Below are 18,397 nucleotides of genomic sequence, written 5' to 3'. Positions count from 1 at the left end.
AACCTGACATCTTCAAGATTGGCACATCAATTTCTAACAGGACCAAAGTTAACTACATGCCCAGGCACAGGGCAAGATGAGCAAAATGAAGCAACAAATCAACAATTTCTGAGTAGTCAAGTCAAGTAAGTTTGCTGCTAAACAACTTGAATTTAGTAGCCAATCAACATCCCACTCAGTCTGGCCCGTAGATAAAAGCGGATGAACCAAAAAATATTTGTAACTCGTGAAGCGTTAGTACTGCTGATATTCCTTATTGGTTTAAAAGTATACTATGGTCAGCAGTTGGCATCAATTGATGAACTTTCAGAATATCCTACACCTTTCCAAAATTGAAACAAGATCTGGTCTTGTTCTTCCGGGCCTCGCATGTTCTAGCACTAAACACGCTTCACCCAGTATGCTCCATGCATACATGACATGAAGACCTATTGCCTCATGATTTATACATTCAAAAAGATATCCAAAATTGTAAAGAAGATGAATTGGAAGGCATTCCAAAGCCATCAGAAAACTACTTCTGGACAGGCGCCACACCTCCAGTGGTTGGCCTGCAAGGCGAAACAAAGCATCCAAACATTATAACTGGCCTTCAATCAGTACAAAAAACTAACATGGACACCTCCAAAATGTCCACAAGAAAACTCCACAAATAGAGACAAGCCTCAGTGACTTACAATCCAACAAAGACCTTGAAGGCATCATAGATCCCCCATTGAGCACCAGTCAAGGTGCCAATCATCACAATCCTGAGCGGTAGACCTCGTGTAAACAAACCCATGACTCCAATCTGCTTCACAGCCTGCAGAACGAATCCCAAACAGAAGCATTATTCCTCAGCCAAAAGCTTGGAGAACCATTGAAAAATTTATGAGTTTGACTTTCATTGCGCAACCATGCCTCCTTCCTATCAGGACACTTGAAAGCAATGGGCTGGAACAGGCAGAAAGAGCCGGTTTCCTCAGAGGAAACCAGATTCCTGCCTTTTAATCGAAAAGCATTCATAGACCATGAGGCAAAATATTGAAGGTTGAAATTTGCTGCAACATTAAGGAAAATTCCAAGTATCCACTACAAGTGAGGAGGAGAAAAGATGGCCCACCTCACCAACAGTAGCACCTTTGGAGTTATTCAGGAAAGACACCAGATTGTCAGCTGGATGAGAAACAATGGCACAGAATACACCTGCAATATAACCTCCAGCAAAACTGATTCCTAACTGAGTACCCTTTGAGCATTCACTCTTGGGCACAGGCACGACATGTTGATAAAGCAGTTCTACAGTCTTCTCAAAACACGCGAATTTCATCATTGTATCTGCAACAAGGTACAAAATTGTTTGACTGAATTATATGGTGAGCAGTCCCCAAACTGAAGAGAAGAAAGCTACTTACAAGGAATCTGCCTGCCCCAAAGGGGAACCAAACCTTTGTACAGCCTACAGAACATAGAGAGGTAAGTCAATTTGAAGTAACACATACTCAAGACATTCCAGCCAAGCTTGAAAGCTTACCCTGCATAGCCCTCAGAGGCCACAAACTTCGGAAAACCATCAGCAAGGCCCCTTGCGAACCCAGGCTTAGTTTGTACTCGCACTTTCACAGCTTCGAAAGGGCAGAGCGCAATATCTGCAATAAACTCGGCTGATGCTGATCCAGCAAGGTAAATCACTGTCTTGTACTTTTGCGCATTCTCAGGGCCAGCCAAATCAGAATAATACTTCTTGAAGTACTCGTAAAATCCAAACTTGCAGGCACCCTGAGCACTGTAGCCAAGAAGGGTTGGAACCCAGCCTCTAAAGAAACCTTTAGCTCCTTGCTCTTTAAGGAGAATGCCAAAGCCACTCCCGATACTCTTGTACTTGGCCGGATCTATCTGTTAAATCCATTTAAGTTTAACCATCCGCCTGACAGAACGTCTTAGTTAGCAGCTACTGTGCAAGGTGAAGGAAAGCACTGGATCCGAGACATCTAAAACCAGTGTTTTTCTTTTGTCAAAAAGACAAATGCAAACAACATTTCACTACAGGAGACTCCCAGTGCTACAGCAAGACAAATGTACTAGAGTATTTATATAAGCCCGCAGACTACAAGATTCATCAAATCATAAACTACAAGGAAGCGTCAGGAAAGACATGCAAAATTGCTCCAGGCTCCACAAAATGTAGTGCTCACTATCGTTTAGAATATTGGTTTGATACCATTGCCAGAGAAAGGCAAAGAAAAAAGAATCGACTGACCTGCATGTTGCATTTGACAAGGTCCAGAGGAGTGACAGCCATGTGAGTAAGGCCACAGCTGAGAATACCGCCAACGGTACATGCAGCATAAAATGCGGGGGAGTACATTTCAATCTTGCCAGGTTCACTGGGAGCAGCTATAAGGAACGACGAGGGGCGCCGATCCGCCAAAGCACCTGCGGGGGAGGCCAGGCGCGGCCTTTCGACAATCTCCGTAGGCGGCTTGGTAATGTAGCGAGCGAAGCCAGAGGCCATTCCCGGAGCTGCATAGAGATGGCTAGGAAGCAAAGACTGGGAGCTTTGACGGGAAGAAGGTGCCATTGCTAGGTTCGCACGCGGGAGCAGAAGATCCGGTTATGGAAAGCTCGATCTGCTCGCTCCCGCGAAATGCAGTACAGGAGAAATGAAACCCTAAACAGGAACCGGTGCGGGAAAAGTGCTAGCCAAGCATTGGTTTGGTTAATGAGAAAAATGAAAAAATGAAGACTTTTCCATTTGACCGAGGAAGGTGCTTCCGAATATACGTTTGATTGAGCGGCGTAAACATTTTGGAAATTGGTTTGGAGTCTGGACTGAAGACTTACGCTACCTAGGCCTACGCATTTGTGGAAAAATTGAACCATAGGGCTGAACCCATTCTTTTCAATATGGGAATCACTAGGAGATTCTCATTAAAAGAAATGGATTATGAAAGCAAAGTCGATGGAGGCCGATAGGTGGCAAACCATGGAGACGAGCCGGGGGGGGGGGGGTAGGTGGCAACAATAGGAGGGTGAAGCGAGGCAAGCGACGGAGAAGCCAGGGCAGCTAGCAACTTGCATGCGAGGGTGGAAGGGCACCCGACAGATGGTCCATGACCAAAGGCGTCACTAATGGCCCCCACATCAAGCGAGAAGAATCACGTCGAGGCAGAGTAGCAGCAACGCTTTTTTTAATAATGAGTGTGTTGTTGCATAGACAAGCGAGCCTACACGGTGGGATGGTTAATGTGTACGCCTCATCTCTTGAAAATCTGCCCGTGGTGGACCCCTACTACATGCTGCAATAAGATTGGACAAAGGAATCTACCTTGATTCCATCTAATGAGCGGAGAGTGGAGCAAATAGGTTTGGCAATAGGTGGTACACATCTTCAAAAAGGGTTCGTTGCTTGAATCTCCCCAGATGTTCCTCTAATTGAAGCGGCGAGAGCCAGAGAGATGAGCACGAAATAGTGAGACGAGGACGAGCCAGTGAGTCACGCACAATCATGGAGCACTGCTCATGTTCGTCGGTGGCGACAGGGGGCGTGAGGGGGAACCACGCGGCTGGACGAGGGTGTGGAGGTTGGGGGAGATAATTTTTTAATATAAAGGTTCCATATTGCACTCGACAAGATCGGATGGGTGGGTTAACGAAAGTGGGTAGAGTCTTACATGAGCGACCAAAGTTCGAATCACGGTTTGCTAGTTTTGCTTGCCCCATGCCCTTCTCAAAGATGAGGTAGCGAACGAAATCGAATGTTGTGGAGATTTCATGTATTAGGATTGAAGATGAGCCAATAGTATGTTCCCACGAATTTTTAAAAATCATTAAAAAATGAAATCTGTAAGTGATGCATTCTGAGCAAAGGGCAAAAGTTGAAGGAGTTTGGTGCAAATGGTGGGCGGAAATTTCTCTTCCTCCTTTCTAGTCGAAACCGCCTACCGACTCTCTCTTCTCGCTCTACGGGCTTCTGGATTGTCCTAACCTCTCTCTCTCTCTCTCTCTCTCTCTCTCTCTCTCTCTCTCAATCTAATACTTATTTTCAAATTTAGCGAAAGAGAGAGATAGCAAGAAGAACATAGGTTGGGTTGGACTGATTTCTTTATACAGGTACACATTTAAAACCCTTTCACCATGCACATAATTCAAAGAGAATAATTAATTAAGATTGACAACTCAATGACGACCGGATTTGCTTGAAGCTAGTTCCCCCTCCAAAAGGATTTGTATTATAATCCTCTCAAAAGACAGCTTTGTTACAAAACATGTTTGTGCTCTTGCCGAGCCTTGCTCGAATCAAGAAGATGACGTCTTGAAGATTCCATGGTATAAACCTCCTTCCCAAACCCTAAACACCCCCAGTGGGGAGAAAGGAACTACGGAGAAAGATGAAGGTGGAAAGAAGTATTTTTCAAGCAAGAGAATTGATATTCCATGTACACTTGCTCATGGGCAAGCTCGTAGCATAGCTTAGTAATAGAATAGTAGAGATGGAGGAGAAGAAACTTTCATTGGTTTGGATTTACATCCATAGCCAAGAGCTTGAGTATAGAGTCCGTCTCTAGAGCTCCCAAGAGAGAGAGAGAGAGAGAGAGAGAGAGAGAGAGCTTGCTTTGCCAATCTTGGGCACTTGAGAGAGTGTGTGAAAGGAGCAAGAGCTTCAAAAATGCAATGAGCCCTCTCTTATATAGCTATGCAAGCGTGCAACTAGACTTGAATTAGAATGTATCACACTTGACCAATGAGGTGGGAACACCTCCTAATGCAACTCAAGCATGCCCAACACTTGTCCCCTCTTGCCTTGCATTCTAGAACTCCCCCTCTCCCTCCCCCTTTCTTGGGACTCATCTTGGCAAGTGGAAACACACACACACACACACACACACACACACACACACACACACACAATTGTTCGCTGCAGATGAGTATAGCCGAGACCTACAAGAATCTTTCCAAAAGATTAAGGATGCTATCTCTATCTCACAGCAAAGGCAAAAGGCTGCTGCTGACAAGCACAGAAGAGCCCAAGCCTTTAAAGAAAACTATTGGGTCTTGTTAAAGTTTCCCAAGGCTCGATTAAGGCACACAACGGGCAAGAATCCTACGGGTCACCAAAAGTACTATGCTAAACTAGCAAAAAGGTACTATGGTCCCTTTCAGATTCTTAGGCCAATCAATGAGATGGCCTATCAACTCAAGTTGCCCAATCATTGGCTCATACACAATGCTTTTCATGTGAGCCTATTAAAGCCTTACAAAGGAGAGCCACCTCAAGAACCAACTATTGAAGACCCACCGGAGATCGAGGACCAAGAAGAGGTGCTGCAGCCCGAGTCCATTCTCCGACATGAAGACAAGGTACTAAGAGGCGGTAAGACTATCCGACGATATCTTATTAAGTTTAAGAATTATCCTTTTGAAGATGCTAGATGGATGCAAGGCATACAATTAAAGGATAACCTAAACCTTGTCAATGCTTACAATGCTTCCCAAGAGTAAGCAAATGTACAAAATGTTAAAAATGAACAAAATTTTTGTCTTATAAGACTCTCTTTTTCTTTATTTGTGCACAAAAATGAAGTAGTATGCATGCTTAGATCAAGTTTGTGGAGACGACGTCTCCCAAACACCAAGTAGAGCTTGTCACTCTACTATGGAAGACTGATAGGACTAATGTGCAGACATGGTTGCGGCAGCCTCAGGCTCTCAAGCGCCAAATGGACTAGTCATCCATTGTGGAATGATGTCGTACGGTAACATAGGGATCCTCTACCCGCTAAGAAAAGGACTCATGAACATGCTTTATCTTCTCTACACCATAGTCGAGGACGACTATGATTTCAAGAGAGAGGTAATGTCATAATAATCAATATCTAATTCTCCTAAATGATTTTCTCATATTAAATTGATCATTTAATGTGGGGAAGGCCAGGGGAGAAAAAGCTAGAATATTGGTTAAGCTAGCAGACCGGCCACAGTAGGGATCCGAAGGAGGGAAAATAGGGATCCAAAGGGGGGGGGCATCTGCAAAAGAGCCATGTGCAACAATGGGCTAAAAAGACCCTAAGGTTCAGCCCATTAAGACTTCCAAAATGCTAAGGTTCCAAAATTCAAAGGTTGTGTCCAAAGGTCAACCCTAGGAAAAATTGGATGCTTTGTGTGTGCCCTAAAAGTCTTTGCACATCCCTACATGGGAGGGGGCGAGCCCTAAAGGTAGGGGATGAGAGAGAAAGCCACACACACACACACACAGGCTCCCTTTACACAAAGGGAATGAGGGACACATGTCAGCTCCCTAGGCCAGATGCTCACAAGGTGTGCCCAATTTCTATTGGATGACCCTTGAAGTGGACCAATGAGAATTAAGCTAGAGTAAATCTAGTTTAATTAATTTAAAAACATTTAATAAAAGAAACCAATGAGAATTAAGTCTCCTAAAAGACTATTGGGCAGTCTCCCAAGGGGTCCAATGAGCATTCAGGAGCCCCATGGCTTGCCTGATTCCTATTGGCCAGGAGGCAAAGGGGTCCAATGAGAGTTTAGTTTAATTATTTAATTACCTAAAGCTCTCACAAAAGGGGAAAGGGGGACACCTGTCAGAAGGCTATCACTTATGCTGCTTAATTGTAATTGGCTTGACTTGGGGAGGGCCAATGAGGCTTCAGCAAGAGCAATTAGCAAGAGGGCTCGCCCAAGAGAGAGAGGGGGCTGATTTTTGCAAGGCATTATCACACACACACACTCACACAAGCTCATGTGTGAAGAAAGAGAAGACTATCTCTTCCCAAGCTTTAATGGAGAACTCATCACCTACTCCAAGCTTGTGAGATAGAGGCCTACATCAACACTCTCTTGGCATGTGGATGCAAATCCAACCAAGAGCCAAGCTTCAATGCATGCTCATCTCCTCTACCAAGCTAATTACTAAGCTAAGCTATGCTACATATGAGTGATTATGTGAGGAGATGTACATCTTTCTCGTAAGATACTCCTTCTTCCTCTCAATCTACTCTCATACCCTGCTAGCTCTCACCATCTTCGAAGGTGTGTGAGGTCTTGGGTCTGAGAACGGGGATAATTCAAGTTGTGTTTGTTAAGTGTTTTGCTTAGTGCATGAAGTTTCCATCTTCATTGCACTAGCTAGTCTTGAAGGAACACAAAGAATTGTATGGTACAATGTCTCTCTTGATGGGAGAAACCATAATACAAAGCCTTTTGGAGGGGGGACCGGCTCCATGAAAATCCGGTCCTCAACTGTTGTCAATAGCTTAATTTCTCTCTCTTTTGAAAGTATTGTCGATGCTATCTAACTAGGTGTTATGCTTTTTGTTGCTCTCTCCACCCAAGCACTCTTGTAATTCTCATTAGGAATCTATTCTAATGAAATGCCCACTATGTTCATGCTAATTTCCGCTACACATAAGTTATTAGGCCATTAAATGTTACATCTTTTAAATCTCGATCAATAGCATACTCATTTATCATAGAAGATAGATCATTGTGAGTTGCTATTGTGACAGCATTTACCCTTAGCCATCGCGAAAGTGCATTGGCCACTTGGTTGTGCTTGCTTGCAATGTGAGCAATATGAAAATTGAATTGCGAAAGAAAATTTGCCCACCTCATTTGTTTATCAGAAAGCTTGGCTTGAGACATGAGGATTTGATGATCCATACATAGAATAAATGGAGTCCCTAGGAGATAATGCTTCCATGTTTATAGGACTTGTAGGACAACTAGTAGCTCTTTTTCTGTTCTCTCGTCGTAATTCAATCTCCTACTCTCATATGCTATGGCATGTCCTTCTTGAAGTGTAAAAGAAAATGGTGCACTATGCTCTCTAGTGGTGGTGGGGTCCTCTGGATGCAATGTGCATGTAGACTCACAAGCTAGCTCAACTCAACAAAATGAAAGAACGACCCAATGAAAAGATAGACAACAGAGACAACGACTCGATGATAGCCAAGACAGCCATAAGTCCCTCCAAGGCAACACCATGTAGATAACCAAAAAGACCATACAAAGACTAGTCTGGCTGCAGCCAACTTTGCCCAGTCCACAACTATCAACAAGGTACAATGGGTGAACTCCCAAAGTCAGGGCAAGTCCTGTGAGGTCTTTGTATGACCAAGCAAAGACATCCTTCCAGCTAGTAATAAAAGAAATCATTAAATCTAATAACTAGGGGTGATCCCAGAGCCATGATGCTAGTAATATTGGGTTGGGCTCTCCTTCAGTACCTAAGTTGACTTCTTTGATCGGGTCTTGATAGTTGCTCGAGTTCCACTCTTCAGCTACATCATGTCCAGCTTTGGTCAATGCATCCACATCATGACCAGGACTCTGATCAATGGGAAAGTCTTGTGCCTGCTCCTTAACCATCTTGGAGGAAGCTCCTCCATAGGCAAGGCATCTCTACTTTTCTTTGAGTTGGTTTGGCGGACTCTTGGGTGGGGTGGGATCGGTTGAAGCCTTGCCTATGGTCATGGAAGAATCATTTGTGTCAGTTTCATGCTCTAATTCTTCTTCTTGTTGCCCTTGTAGGGGAGACTTCTTACCACGCCTATGGTGAGTGATGGGCTCTTTGAGACCAAGAGACTCCACTTTTTCAATACCTGTGTCTTCCTCCATTCTAGTAAGGACTACAAAACAGCGAGGTCGGGTATTGCTTCTAACCATTCTAGGAGCTCTTGTCTTCATCAAGAACGTTGGGTAAGACCTCTTCCTCTGGTGGGTTATCCTCGGTCGCTTTAGCTTCTGCCTTCTGGTCATCATGTTGTGCAATGCCGAGGGAAGACTTTCTATTGGATGGGTCAGTTCCACTTTCTAATTGGATCTGTCTATGCCATATACTTGGTGTAGTGATCCACATTTTATCATTGCCCCAATCATGAAGTGCACGAGTATGTCATAGCCAAGGCCTACCAATCAGCAGAGGAAAACCCCCATCCACTTTTGGTAGTTGAACTACCACAAAGTCAAGCCAAAAAGTGAAGTCTTCTACTACCATTGGGACTGGTTCCACCACTCCGACCGGGCGGACTTTGCATTGGTCGGCTAAGGTGACATTGAAAGTGGAGCTCTTGGTGGGCACCATGCCAAGTTGTGGCATGGTGAACTCTGGAATGAGGTTCACCCCTGAGCCACTATCCACTATGACACCTATAAACTAATGGCCATAAATGGACATTGTGAGACAAGGACTTTTATAGTCAGTGTGGGTGCTGATGGTTAGGAAATCATGTATGACTCTTCAGAGAAAATTGTGGGCAAGTGCCTGCCACTATTTGGGCATGAGGGGTAGAGAGCTTGGATTTCCTTGAGAAGGTCACCCGTAAAAGTAGGGTCTATTTGGAGAAGTTCATACAATGAGACGTTTTTGTAGGTGGTCTTTAGAATCTTTTCAGCTGGCAATGATAACCTCTGAAGCCTTCCTTGTGGCAGAGCTTGGGCCTCCATGTCCTGTAGGACTTCTGTGCATGCCTGGAGTCTCATCGGAGCTATAAGTGATAATGTTTACAAAGAGGAATATACTCCAGTCAGAGTTTTAAGGCTTTGTTGGCCAGTAGAAAATAGTATGGATGCCGTACAAGTCAGTCGTATAAGTTTTCCATGCTTTAACCAGTTTCTACGGATAGTCCACAAACGCAAACGAACCGTCTATCCAAGAGTAGTTCATTTATAGGTATGTTCTTGAAATCTTAAAAATCGAAATAATTACACAAGGGTAAGTAATTTTGGATTAACCTGCAACCTAAAACTAGCAAAGTCAAAGACTATAATAGCTATGAGCAAGAATCCGATCTATAGACAAGGAAAGACCACCTAACACCTGTCAACCTAGCAAGGAATTATAGACAGTCGGTCCATCAAGCCCTATAAACAAAAATCTCCAAAGCCAACGTCTTGGTTTCCCATATTTCTAGGAGAACCTTGTGTTTAGGATGCGTGTGTTGTTGTTCTTAAACTTATATTTATACACAAAAGAACATAACAGTTCAAAAGACAGGTGGATTTAGACAAAGGACAATGATTAGCACAAAAACAATTCAGTCTTTGATTCATTTTTGTACATCATATTGAGATGAGGTATCATTCTAGTGTTTTGTATATAAGATAGTCAAGAACAACTTATTCTAAAGTGAAACTCAAGTGAAAGAGGCCACGTTCGACAGTGATGAACAACAACTAAGCCAAAAAGATACTAAGTAAAGATAGAGTCCTCACCTGCATCCATATAAACAAGATAACAGATTTATTAGTTTTGAATACGTAGTACAAATGTCAACGAACCTATCAGTTGTCATCCATGTCCTACTTAAAACCTTTTTAACTTATATCTACCATCCATGTAGTGTTAACTATCAGCACGTATCCATTCTTATAACAATAAGCCATAGATGAAAGTGACATGTGTGTGTGTGTGTGTGTGTGTGTGTGTGTGTGTGTGTGAGAGAGAGAGAGAGAGAGAGAGATTGAGAGAGATTTTTTTTCCTTTTTATTTTTGTTTGCTTTTTAGGTTTTGTTTTTGTCTTTGTTTTCTTTTATCCCATTTTTTGCTTTTTTGTGTATATATATTTTTCAAAAAAGCTTCGAAAACACTATTTTAGGAGGAGAGTTTTTAAGGATTTTCTAACAAAGGAAACAACAAAAATTAAAAAGATATATACAAATTTATAAATAAGAACCAAAAAAGAAAAAATCAAAAATATGAATTTTGTTAGAAAAACTAATAAAAAATAGCCCAAAAAATCAAATGAAGGCAAAAGAGACGTGGATAGTTGTGGGGTTGTAGAGTGTTTTTTTATTTTTATTTGTTCATGAAATATATAAACATTCCAAAAAGTTTTAAAAAATTATATAAGGATCCAAAAAATACCAAATTTGATCTAAAAATCAGTTAAAAATCATTAGCTTGTAATGCATGCTCTAGATTGGCTACTTTTATCAAATTTTTATCATGTTCATTAATTTTTTAAATATAAAATATCAAATTTTAATTAAGCAATAAAGTAGAAACCATATGCTAAAAATTTACAAAAAAATACCCAAACAATTATGAAAATTATGCAACAAATTTAACTCAAAATATAAAAGTTAGCAATATAATTAAACATTTGAATGAGTCGTTCACCAAAGTGATAATCAAAAGCAAATAATTTTGGAACGTTTTTACCGTCTTTTCACTCAATTTTAATCCAAAAATTAGTCTAGTTAATAATTTAGTTAGAAAAAAGAATTCATATTGGTAAAATCAATATCAACTCAGTGTATCAATCATTCCATTTTGCATAGCAATTACACATATAAATCAATATTATGCACACTAAGCACTATCACTTAACAAGCATATAGAGATACAATTCTAAATCAATTTCAACTACATTTTGATGCAAATTGAATGCCCGAAACCATGAACCATAAGCAAATAAAAAATCACAAGTATCCAATTTCTTCACATCAATATATTGACACCAAAATTCTCATACAATTTGGACCCAAATGTGTGCATATCATCTACACATAGGCATACACTAGTTCACCTAAAATTGTACCAAATTTTATGCAATTATTATTCAATCAAAACATATATATAAATCAGCAAATGACTGGGTTGATACACTCACATTTGCACCAACAATTGCATTGATTTTCCACTCCAATTAACGCTTTTGTAAGTAGATAGGGGTGTGTGTGTGTTAGGGGGGGGGGGGGGGGGGGGTTCCAAAATTGCACTTCCAAGACCCCTTTGACCTACAACACACCATCACCAAATCTCATGTGTAACTTCCATTTCCAAAAATCAAACACATAAGATTGACATGCACACATCTAATCAAAGTTCATCTATGTATAACATTAAAAGGACATGCAATTATTGAGTAATTAGAGAGGATAATTAGTTAAAAACCCTTACACACTCAAATTAACATGAATTTTTTGCAATTTTCTTTCAAAAGAGTGACGTCCAAGCCTCTAATTAGAAATACACATGTATAGCACAAATTGTTAATAAATTAGTAACAAATCAATGATTAGTTAGAGAAAAACTAGGGGATTTTTACACATAAACCTACTCCTAAACATTCATTATTACTTTAAATATCTCCTCTAGCTTAATCCACCATCCCCAAAAATAATGCCAATTGTTGACTCCACTTGTAGCATAGCTATAATGAATCAGCAAAAATGTCAATCTGGAGATGGTAGCGACTCGGCTAGGGCATGGAAGCATCACATATGGGTGAGTGTATGAGAGCTATGAGTTGAGAAAGAGTGGAACAATCATTGGAGTTCATTTACAATAGGAAGAAGAGAGAACTATTGAAGAAAATTAGTTGTCAAACACACATTAATCCTTATGCTAATCATTGCATTCTCTAACTAATCCTTGTGGGCATGTCCTAATCACAAGCTCACCTAAGCTTATGGGGTCACAATTAGACTGAAATATGCATAAATCCTACTCTACACACTACTCTAATTATGTACACAATACCATAAGTAAACACACTATAGGCAATCAAGAGACTAGAGAGGAATTAGTTCTTACACATGCATTAAGACTAGTATTAACACACAACTTTAATGTTAATGTCAAGCAAGAGAGAAGTAAGAGGACTTAACCTCATAGCATGCATTAATCGATTTATGAAGCAAGTACATCAAGCTCCAAGCTTTTACCTCAATAGCCTCCTTCTTCACCTTCTTTACTCTAGGTAATCCTCACAAAATGATCTCTCCTCTTTTACATAACCTACACTTCAGTTATATGCCTAGGGCTTTAGAAATAAATGACTGGCCGTTTAAATATTAGATACAAATTGGAACTCATAGAGAGCCCATCAATCTATACATAGTGAACGGAAAATGTGCTCATGGAGACGATAAAAAATGGATGTTGGTGTTGGATGCTCCTATCAAGGGTCTTCCAAATTCTTTGAAAAAAAATTCACCTATTCACCTTGTTGTTAGGATCTACCATGTATTCTTGAATTTTGATCGAATACTTGTGGCCATTTACTATTTACTTTTGACCTTTTGGTTAAGTAAACTAAGAAAAATTACATACCTATACCAAATATTTACAAACTACCATAAAATCATCATTCTACTATATTTTTGGTAGATTTCTCCATTTTTATGCTATTTAATTTTTAGTAAATTATAGCATGTAGGGTAAATTTGGTTAGGAAAATATGAGAGGTTTCTATTAAAAGAAGCCAAAAAAATCTAAAAAGGGGAGGCAAGGGTGTTTTTGCATGTATGGACTCTCTAGATCAGAGAAGAGGTTGTCGTGCATGCATGACATCCCTTTACAAAAACAACAATAACTTGAGCTTGAGTTGTCAGAATCGCGTAGCACAAGACTCAAAAGAAATCCCTCTTCAAGCTCTACATTTCTATGGTATTAGTTTCATCATTTAAACATGTCTAGTGGTTTTTGAAACAAAATCCTTGCTCGCCAATTATTCTCACCAGTTGCGGAGAAGCATGGACAAGTTATAAGCTATGCATGTATTGTGCACGAAATTCTATAAGTAAAACTCTTCTAATGAGAATCATGCACATGATTTTAAGATATTTTCCTGTTTATATGGAGTTTTATAGGAGGAAAAAGAAATATCAAAGAAAGAAGATGATGTTTTTTCAAGGAGAAAACTATGTTTCTCATCAGAGAAGGAAAAAATTGTTGGCTTGATCAAAGAAAGCGATTATGTTGGCACAACGGAAGGCCGCCTTCTTGGCACATAATGTATCATGATTGTATTTATCTTCATGATAAGCTTTTATAATACAAAAATTCTATGGTGGGGTTGGTCATTTTGACCTTCAATATTGTGTTGTCTCTCTCTCATATTCCCTCTATCTCTCTCTCTCTCTCTCTCTCTCTCTCCCTTTCAATTTCTACTTATGGTTATGTGGTTATGTCATGAATCTCTCATTTTGATTATTTTCATGTTATGGTGGCAGCCTATTGCTTCCTAAATTTTGCTACACCATAGTAGACCAAGTGCTATAAAGAATGCAGTAAGAAACCATAGTACTAAGCTACTATATGAAAAATCTAACTCCCTATCCAAAGGCATATGCTTGTGGAATCTGTGCAAGTTCACAGGGAATTACAAACATGTATGAATATTTCCCAAGGTGCTAGTGTTTTGTTGTGGTGTGAAATATGTGGGTAATTATGACACACAAAATTGTTTCTTTATTACATGCACAATTAATTACCTTAGACAAGGATGACCAATGACCAATAAGAAAAGGGGATATCAATAGCTCAACCTACTTCTATTTTAGGGGCACATCCACCTCTCTCTTGAGCTATAGTTCTGAGGTATGTGGATGTAGTCATTGTAGATAGCGGAGGCAGTCTCACTGGTGGAGGCAATTTCACTAGGTGAGAACCAGCTCCTAAAAGTCGAGCAGCGGACCAGTCAGTAATTACCATGGCGATTACCACAGTAACTCCAAGAGGCTATAAATAGGACCCATTACATTGTAATCAGGTTGGCTATACTTTTGGGTTGTTCTATCTTTTGACTTCTTACTCTTAGTTGTGTGGTTGTAGTCCTGAAGCTGTTTGCGAGCTACATTATCCTCACTTGTACTCTTACTTTGTAATCCCTAATACAATAATCGAGTGTCCTTCAGCCATATATACTTTGTATCCATTCCTTCTGAATCCGAACCTGAATCTAAAACTGAATTTGAACACTAATTCCAATCATTCAGTTTGTCTCTCTCTCAGCAGATGTATTTCATTTTATGTAACTATTCTAGTTCAATTTCTATCTTTTCCTCCAGTTCTACTGGTTGAACTAATGAATCACCAATAGCTGTAAATTCTAACACTGGAATCAGCTATCTAAAGAGATCAGCTCCAATTCAATTTTGGCGATCACGGTGGCTAGAGCTGTTGCTCGTTGACTAGCAAACTCCTCTCCCAGTTTGAGTTTTCAGCTGCAGTAATGGCACCCAAACCCAGTCGTGGCCGGAAACCATCCTACCGTGTTGACCCTATCCCTGAGGAGTTAGAAAGAGATTCTGATCCCAAGGATGAACAAGTAACTGACACTGAGCCTCAGGAGGAGCACAGTCATGATGATGAGGCAAAGGACTCTCAGCATTCTAGTCGGTCCAGAAGACGAAGGGCTAAAAGGTAGTAGAAAAGCCAGGGAGGAAACAACAACTGAGACGGAGGTAGAAATTAATTGGGATGCAGACACAGACCATTATAAGAAAGCTTCAAAAAGGAGTCAGGATTCCAAGGTGAGAAGAGGAAGAAATGATGCTGATAGACATGATTACACATCTTCATTGAAAATATATTTTCCCGTGTTCAAAGGGGGAAAGAAGGATGACCTGGATGTTCATATCCAAGCCTTTGAGCAATATGCTGAGTTAAAAAATATTGATGAAGATGACTGGGGTGAAAACTTTCCGCAAACATTAAAGGAGACAGCAAGGAAATGGTACTACCATTACCCGGCTTGTCAACTTAGATCATATAATAAACTGCTTAAAGCTTTCCGACTGGAATATTCAGACAACAGAGGGCATGAGGTTATACTCTGTGAGCTGGATAAGATAAAGTAGAGAAAATTGCTAGTCAGAAGTTATGTTGAGAAAATCAAGGAACTAACTAGACAACTGCAGGAACCACCATTCAAAAAGCGACTGCGAGCATGGTTTTGAATGGTTTTCGCAATAAGAATCTTAGGAAACAGGAGGTGCCAGCACCAACCAAGAAATTCAATGATTTGGTGCAGCGAGTCCTGAAGCTAGAACAACAAGCTAAGAAGGAAAAGAGTCATAAGAGGAGGAGGTCCAATAGTAGCAGTACTTCTACTGAAGATTCTGAGTCTAGTAGAGCCTCCAGTAGTTCTGAAAGTAGCTCAGATGAAAGGACCAAAGACAAGATTAAGAAAGCATCTTGGTCTAGGAAGATTGAAGAGATGGCCCGACAAATCGTTAAAATTAGCCAGACCAGACAACCGGTAAGAAGAATGAAAACCTAATGTTCAAATTGTAAATCTAAAGACCATGTTTCAAACGAATGCCCACAATGCACTTATTGCAAAGCCTATGGCCATCTATGGAACAACTGTGGTATTTGAATTCATCATTTTAAGAAGGGAAAAGATTTGTTAGTGGTGGCATTCACCAATGCTGAACCAGTAAAAGTGGGAACTACCAGTGCTTCTCAAGAAGAGAAACTAGGTGTCAGTGGTATTGGTGCAGGGCGCGGTAGATACCAAGCCGGTACTAGCCGGTGCCGATGTCGTGGTAATTTTCAGAATCGAAGCCTGAATTGCTATACATGTGGTAAGTATGGGCATTTCGTGGCTTAGTGTCCAGAAACACCTGGGGCTGCGGATACTGAGGCGAAGATTCTAGAACCAATTCCTGTACGAGCAATTACACGAAGTAAAGGGATGGTGATTGAGGAAATTCCAAAAAATCTAGCAAAACCAGTCACTCCTGAAAGTAGCAAATGGACTCAGCAGAGAGAGGTATGGAAGGCCAAGGGTAAAGAAAAGGTGGTTGATGAATGGCAGAAGCAAAGAGAACTAGTGGCAAAAATCATAGAGGATTTAGTAAAGAAGCTGCCAAAGCAGCCAAAGAGTTTTGACGCTTGGGTCATTCATAAGATACCTACCCAGTTTTCTAAGACAACACAACCAAATCAGTCGAAGTCTGGGATGCCTGAGACCATGTTGGCTGCAGTACAAGGGTTGATGGAAGAGTTGCGAAGTGCTAAAGGAGCTGAAAGCACTAAAATAAAGGAATGGTATTGTGAAGATGCTACCAGTTCTTCAAGTTCTGCCAACAACTCTGATCATGAGAAAGAGAAAATTCATGTCAAGATTTGTGACAGAATTCAGAAACTCACTGTGGAGTTAGAGGACATTAGAAGAACTTTGCCTGAAGCAGCGAAATTCTTCAGACAACGAATGAAGGCTGAGGCGGAGGCCAGATCAATCGACTTGACAGCTGTCAGAGATGATGAAGTGCCGGTGATTCGGGTGGACTACAAAGTTCGGAAACAATTGGAACCACTATCCAGCATCATACTAGATGGAGGAGCAGGGGTAAACATTCTAGGAGCAGATCTTCAGCAAAGGATGGGAATTACTGTTGGAATTAGGGTTGCAGAGAAACACACACAGCTTGGAGAAGACGAAGGAAACTCAAGGCACACAATAGAGAGTGTATTCCTTAGTGTGCAATGGAAAGATAGATAGCCCTAGAGTGATGGGCGTATATACAATGCACGGGGGAAAAAACCTCCTAAAGAGGGAAAAAATGCCCCGGCGGTCCTAGTGTGTTCACACACATCACTACCACATGTATATGGTAACAAAGCCCCCCTGGAGTGATGCGGTGAACGAGAGCTGGCACATGAGTAAAGGGAAGTGCCATGCCCTGAGGACAGGATCAGTCCACAAAGGGGAGTAAGCCCAAAGCTTTGCGGAAAGCTTCAAGCTTCTCACGAGACAATGCCTTTGTGAAAAGATCTGCAAGGTTGTCCTGTGTTGGCACATAAGCCAAGCTGATCTCTCCTGCTGAGAGCCTCTCCCTGACATAGTGGTAATGCACCTCAATGTGCTTTGTGCGAGCATGAAAAACTGGGTTCCTCGCAACTGCCAATGCGCTCTGACTGTCAATGTAGATAGTGTTGGCAGTGTCCTGTCCAACACCCAAGTCAGCCATAAGGCGTCTGAGCCATACACACTCAACCGTAGCTGTGAAGACTGCCCTGTACTCAGCCTCACAACTCGAAGTGGCCACAGTAGGTTGCTTCTTGCTCAACCATGATATACATGAACTGCCAAGCATGAAACAAAAACCACTTGTGGACACTCGCGTGTCAAAACAACCAGCCCAATCTGAGTCCGAAAAAGCATGTAAGTCTGGCGGCAATGATCCCCCCTTGGGATAAAACAAGCCAAGATGTAAAGTGCCACTAAGGTAGCGGAAAATCCTCTTGACAGCCTGCCAATGCTTAGACCCTGGGCTATGCATAAATCTGCTGACCTGCGAGACTGCAAATTGAATATCTGGCCTCGTGTTGCATACATAAATGAGGCAGCCAACAGCAGTTTGGTAAAGAGTGACATCAGCAGGATCGCCAGCATCATGTAGACTCAACTTCAAACCTGTTTCCATGGGAGTGGCAATAGGTTTGCAATCCTCAAGTCCAAACTTACATAGCAATGTCTCTATGTAACTTTTCTGACACAAGGCAATACCACCATCACACTGCTTAAACTGTATACCCAAGTAATGATGCAACAGCCCCAAATCTTTCATCTTGAAAGTAGCATTCAAATCAGCCTTAAATTCAGCAATATGTCTCTCATTTGGTCCAGTGATCAGCAAATCATCAACATAAAGAACCACAATG

At 41.2% G+C, this 18,397-nt stretch overlaps 1 protein-coding gene across 1 annotated transcript; it reads right to left on the bottom strand.

The window, feature by feature from the left end:
• Positions 1-275: 275 nt before the first annotated feature.
• Positions 276-2,682, bottom strand: LOC147466084 (mitochondrial phosphate carrier protein 3, mitochondrial-like). Its single transcript, XM_086523790.1, has 6 exons — positions 2,240-2,682; positions 1,514-1,875; positions 1,395-1,438; positions 1,103-1,317; positions 678-802; positions 276-551 (listed from the first exon to the last, which is right to left on the bottom strand). Exons 1-6 carry the CDS (start codon positions 2,558-2,560, stop codon positions 515-517), a joined length of 1,104 nt encoding a protein of 367 aa, XP_086379916.1. The 5' UTR covers positions 2,561-2,682; the 3' UTR covers positions 276-514.
• Between the last annotated feature and the right edge of the window lie 15,715 nt (positions 2,683-18,397).

This window comes from Adiantum capillus-veneris, chromosome 1 (genome assembly GCF_014529385.1).
Source record: "Adiantum capillus-veneris isolate H3 chromosome 1, ASM1452938v2, whole genome shotgun sequence".
Lineage (NCBI taxonomy): Eukaryota > Viridiplantae > Streptophyta > Polypodiopsida > Polypodiales > Pteridaceae > Adiantum > Adiantum capillus-veneris.
Note: the sequence above shows the minus strand (reverse complement) of the source record. Positions and strands in the feature narration are given on the sequence as shown.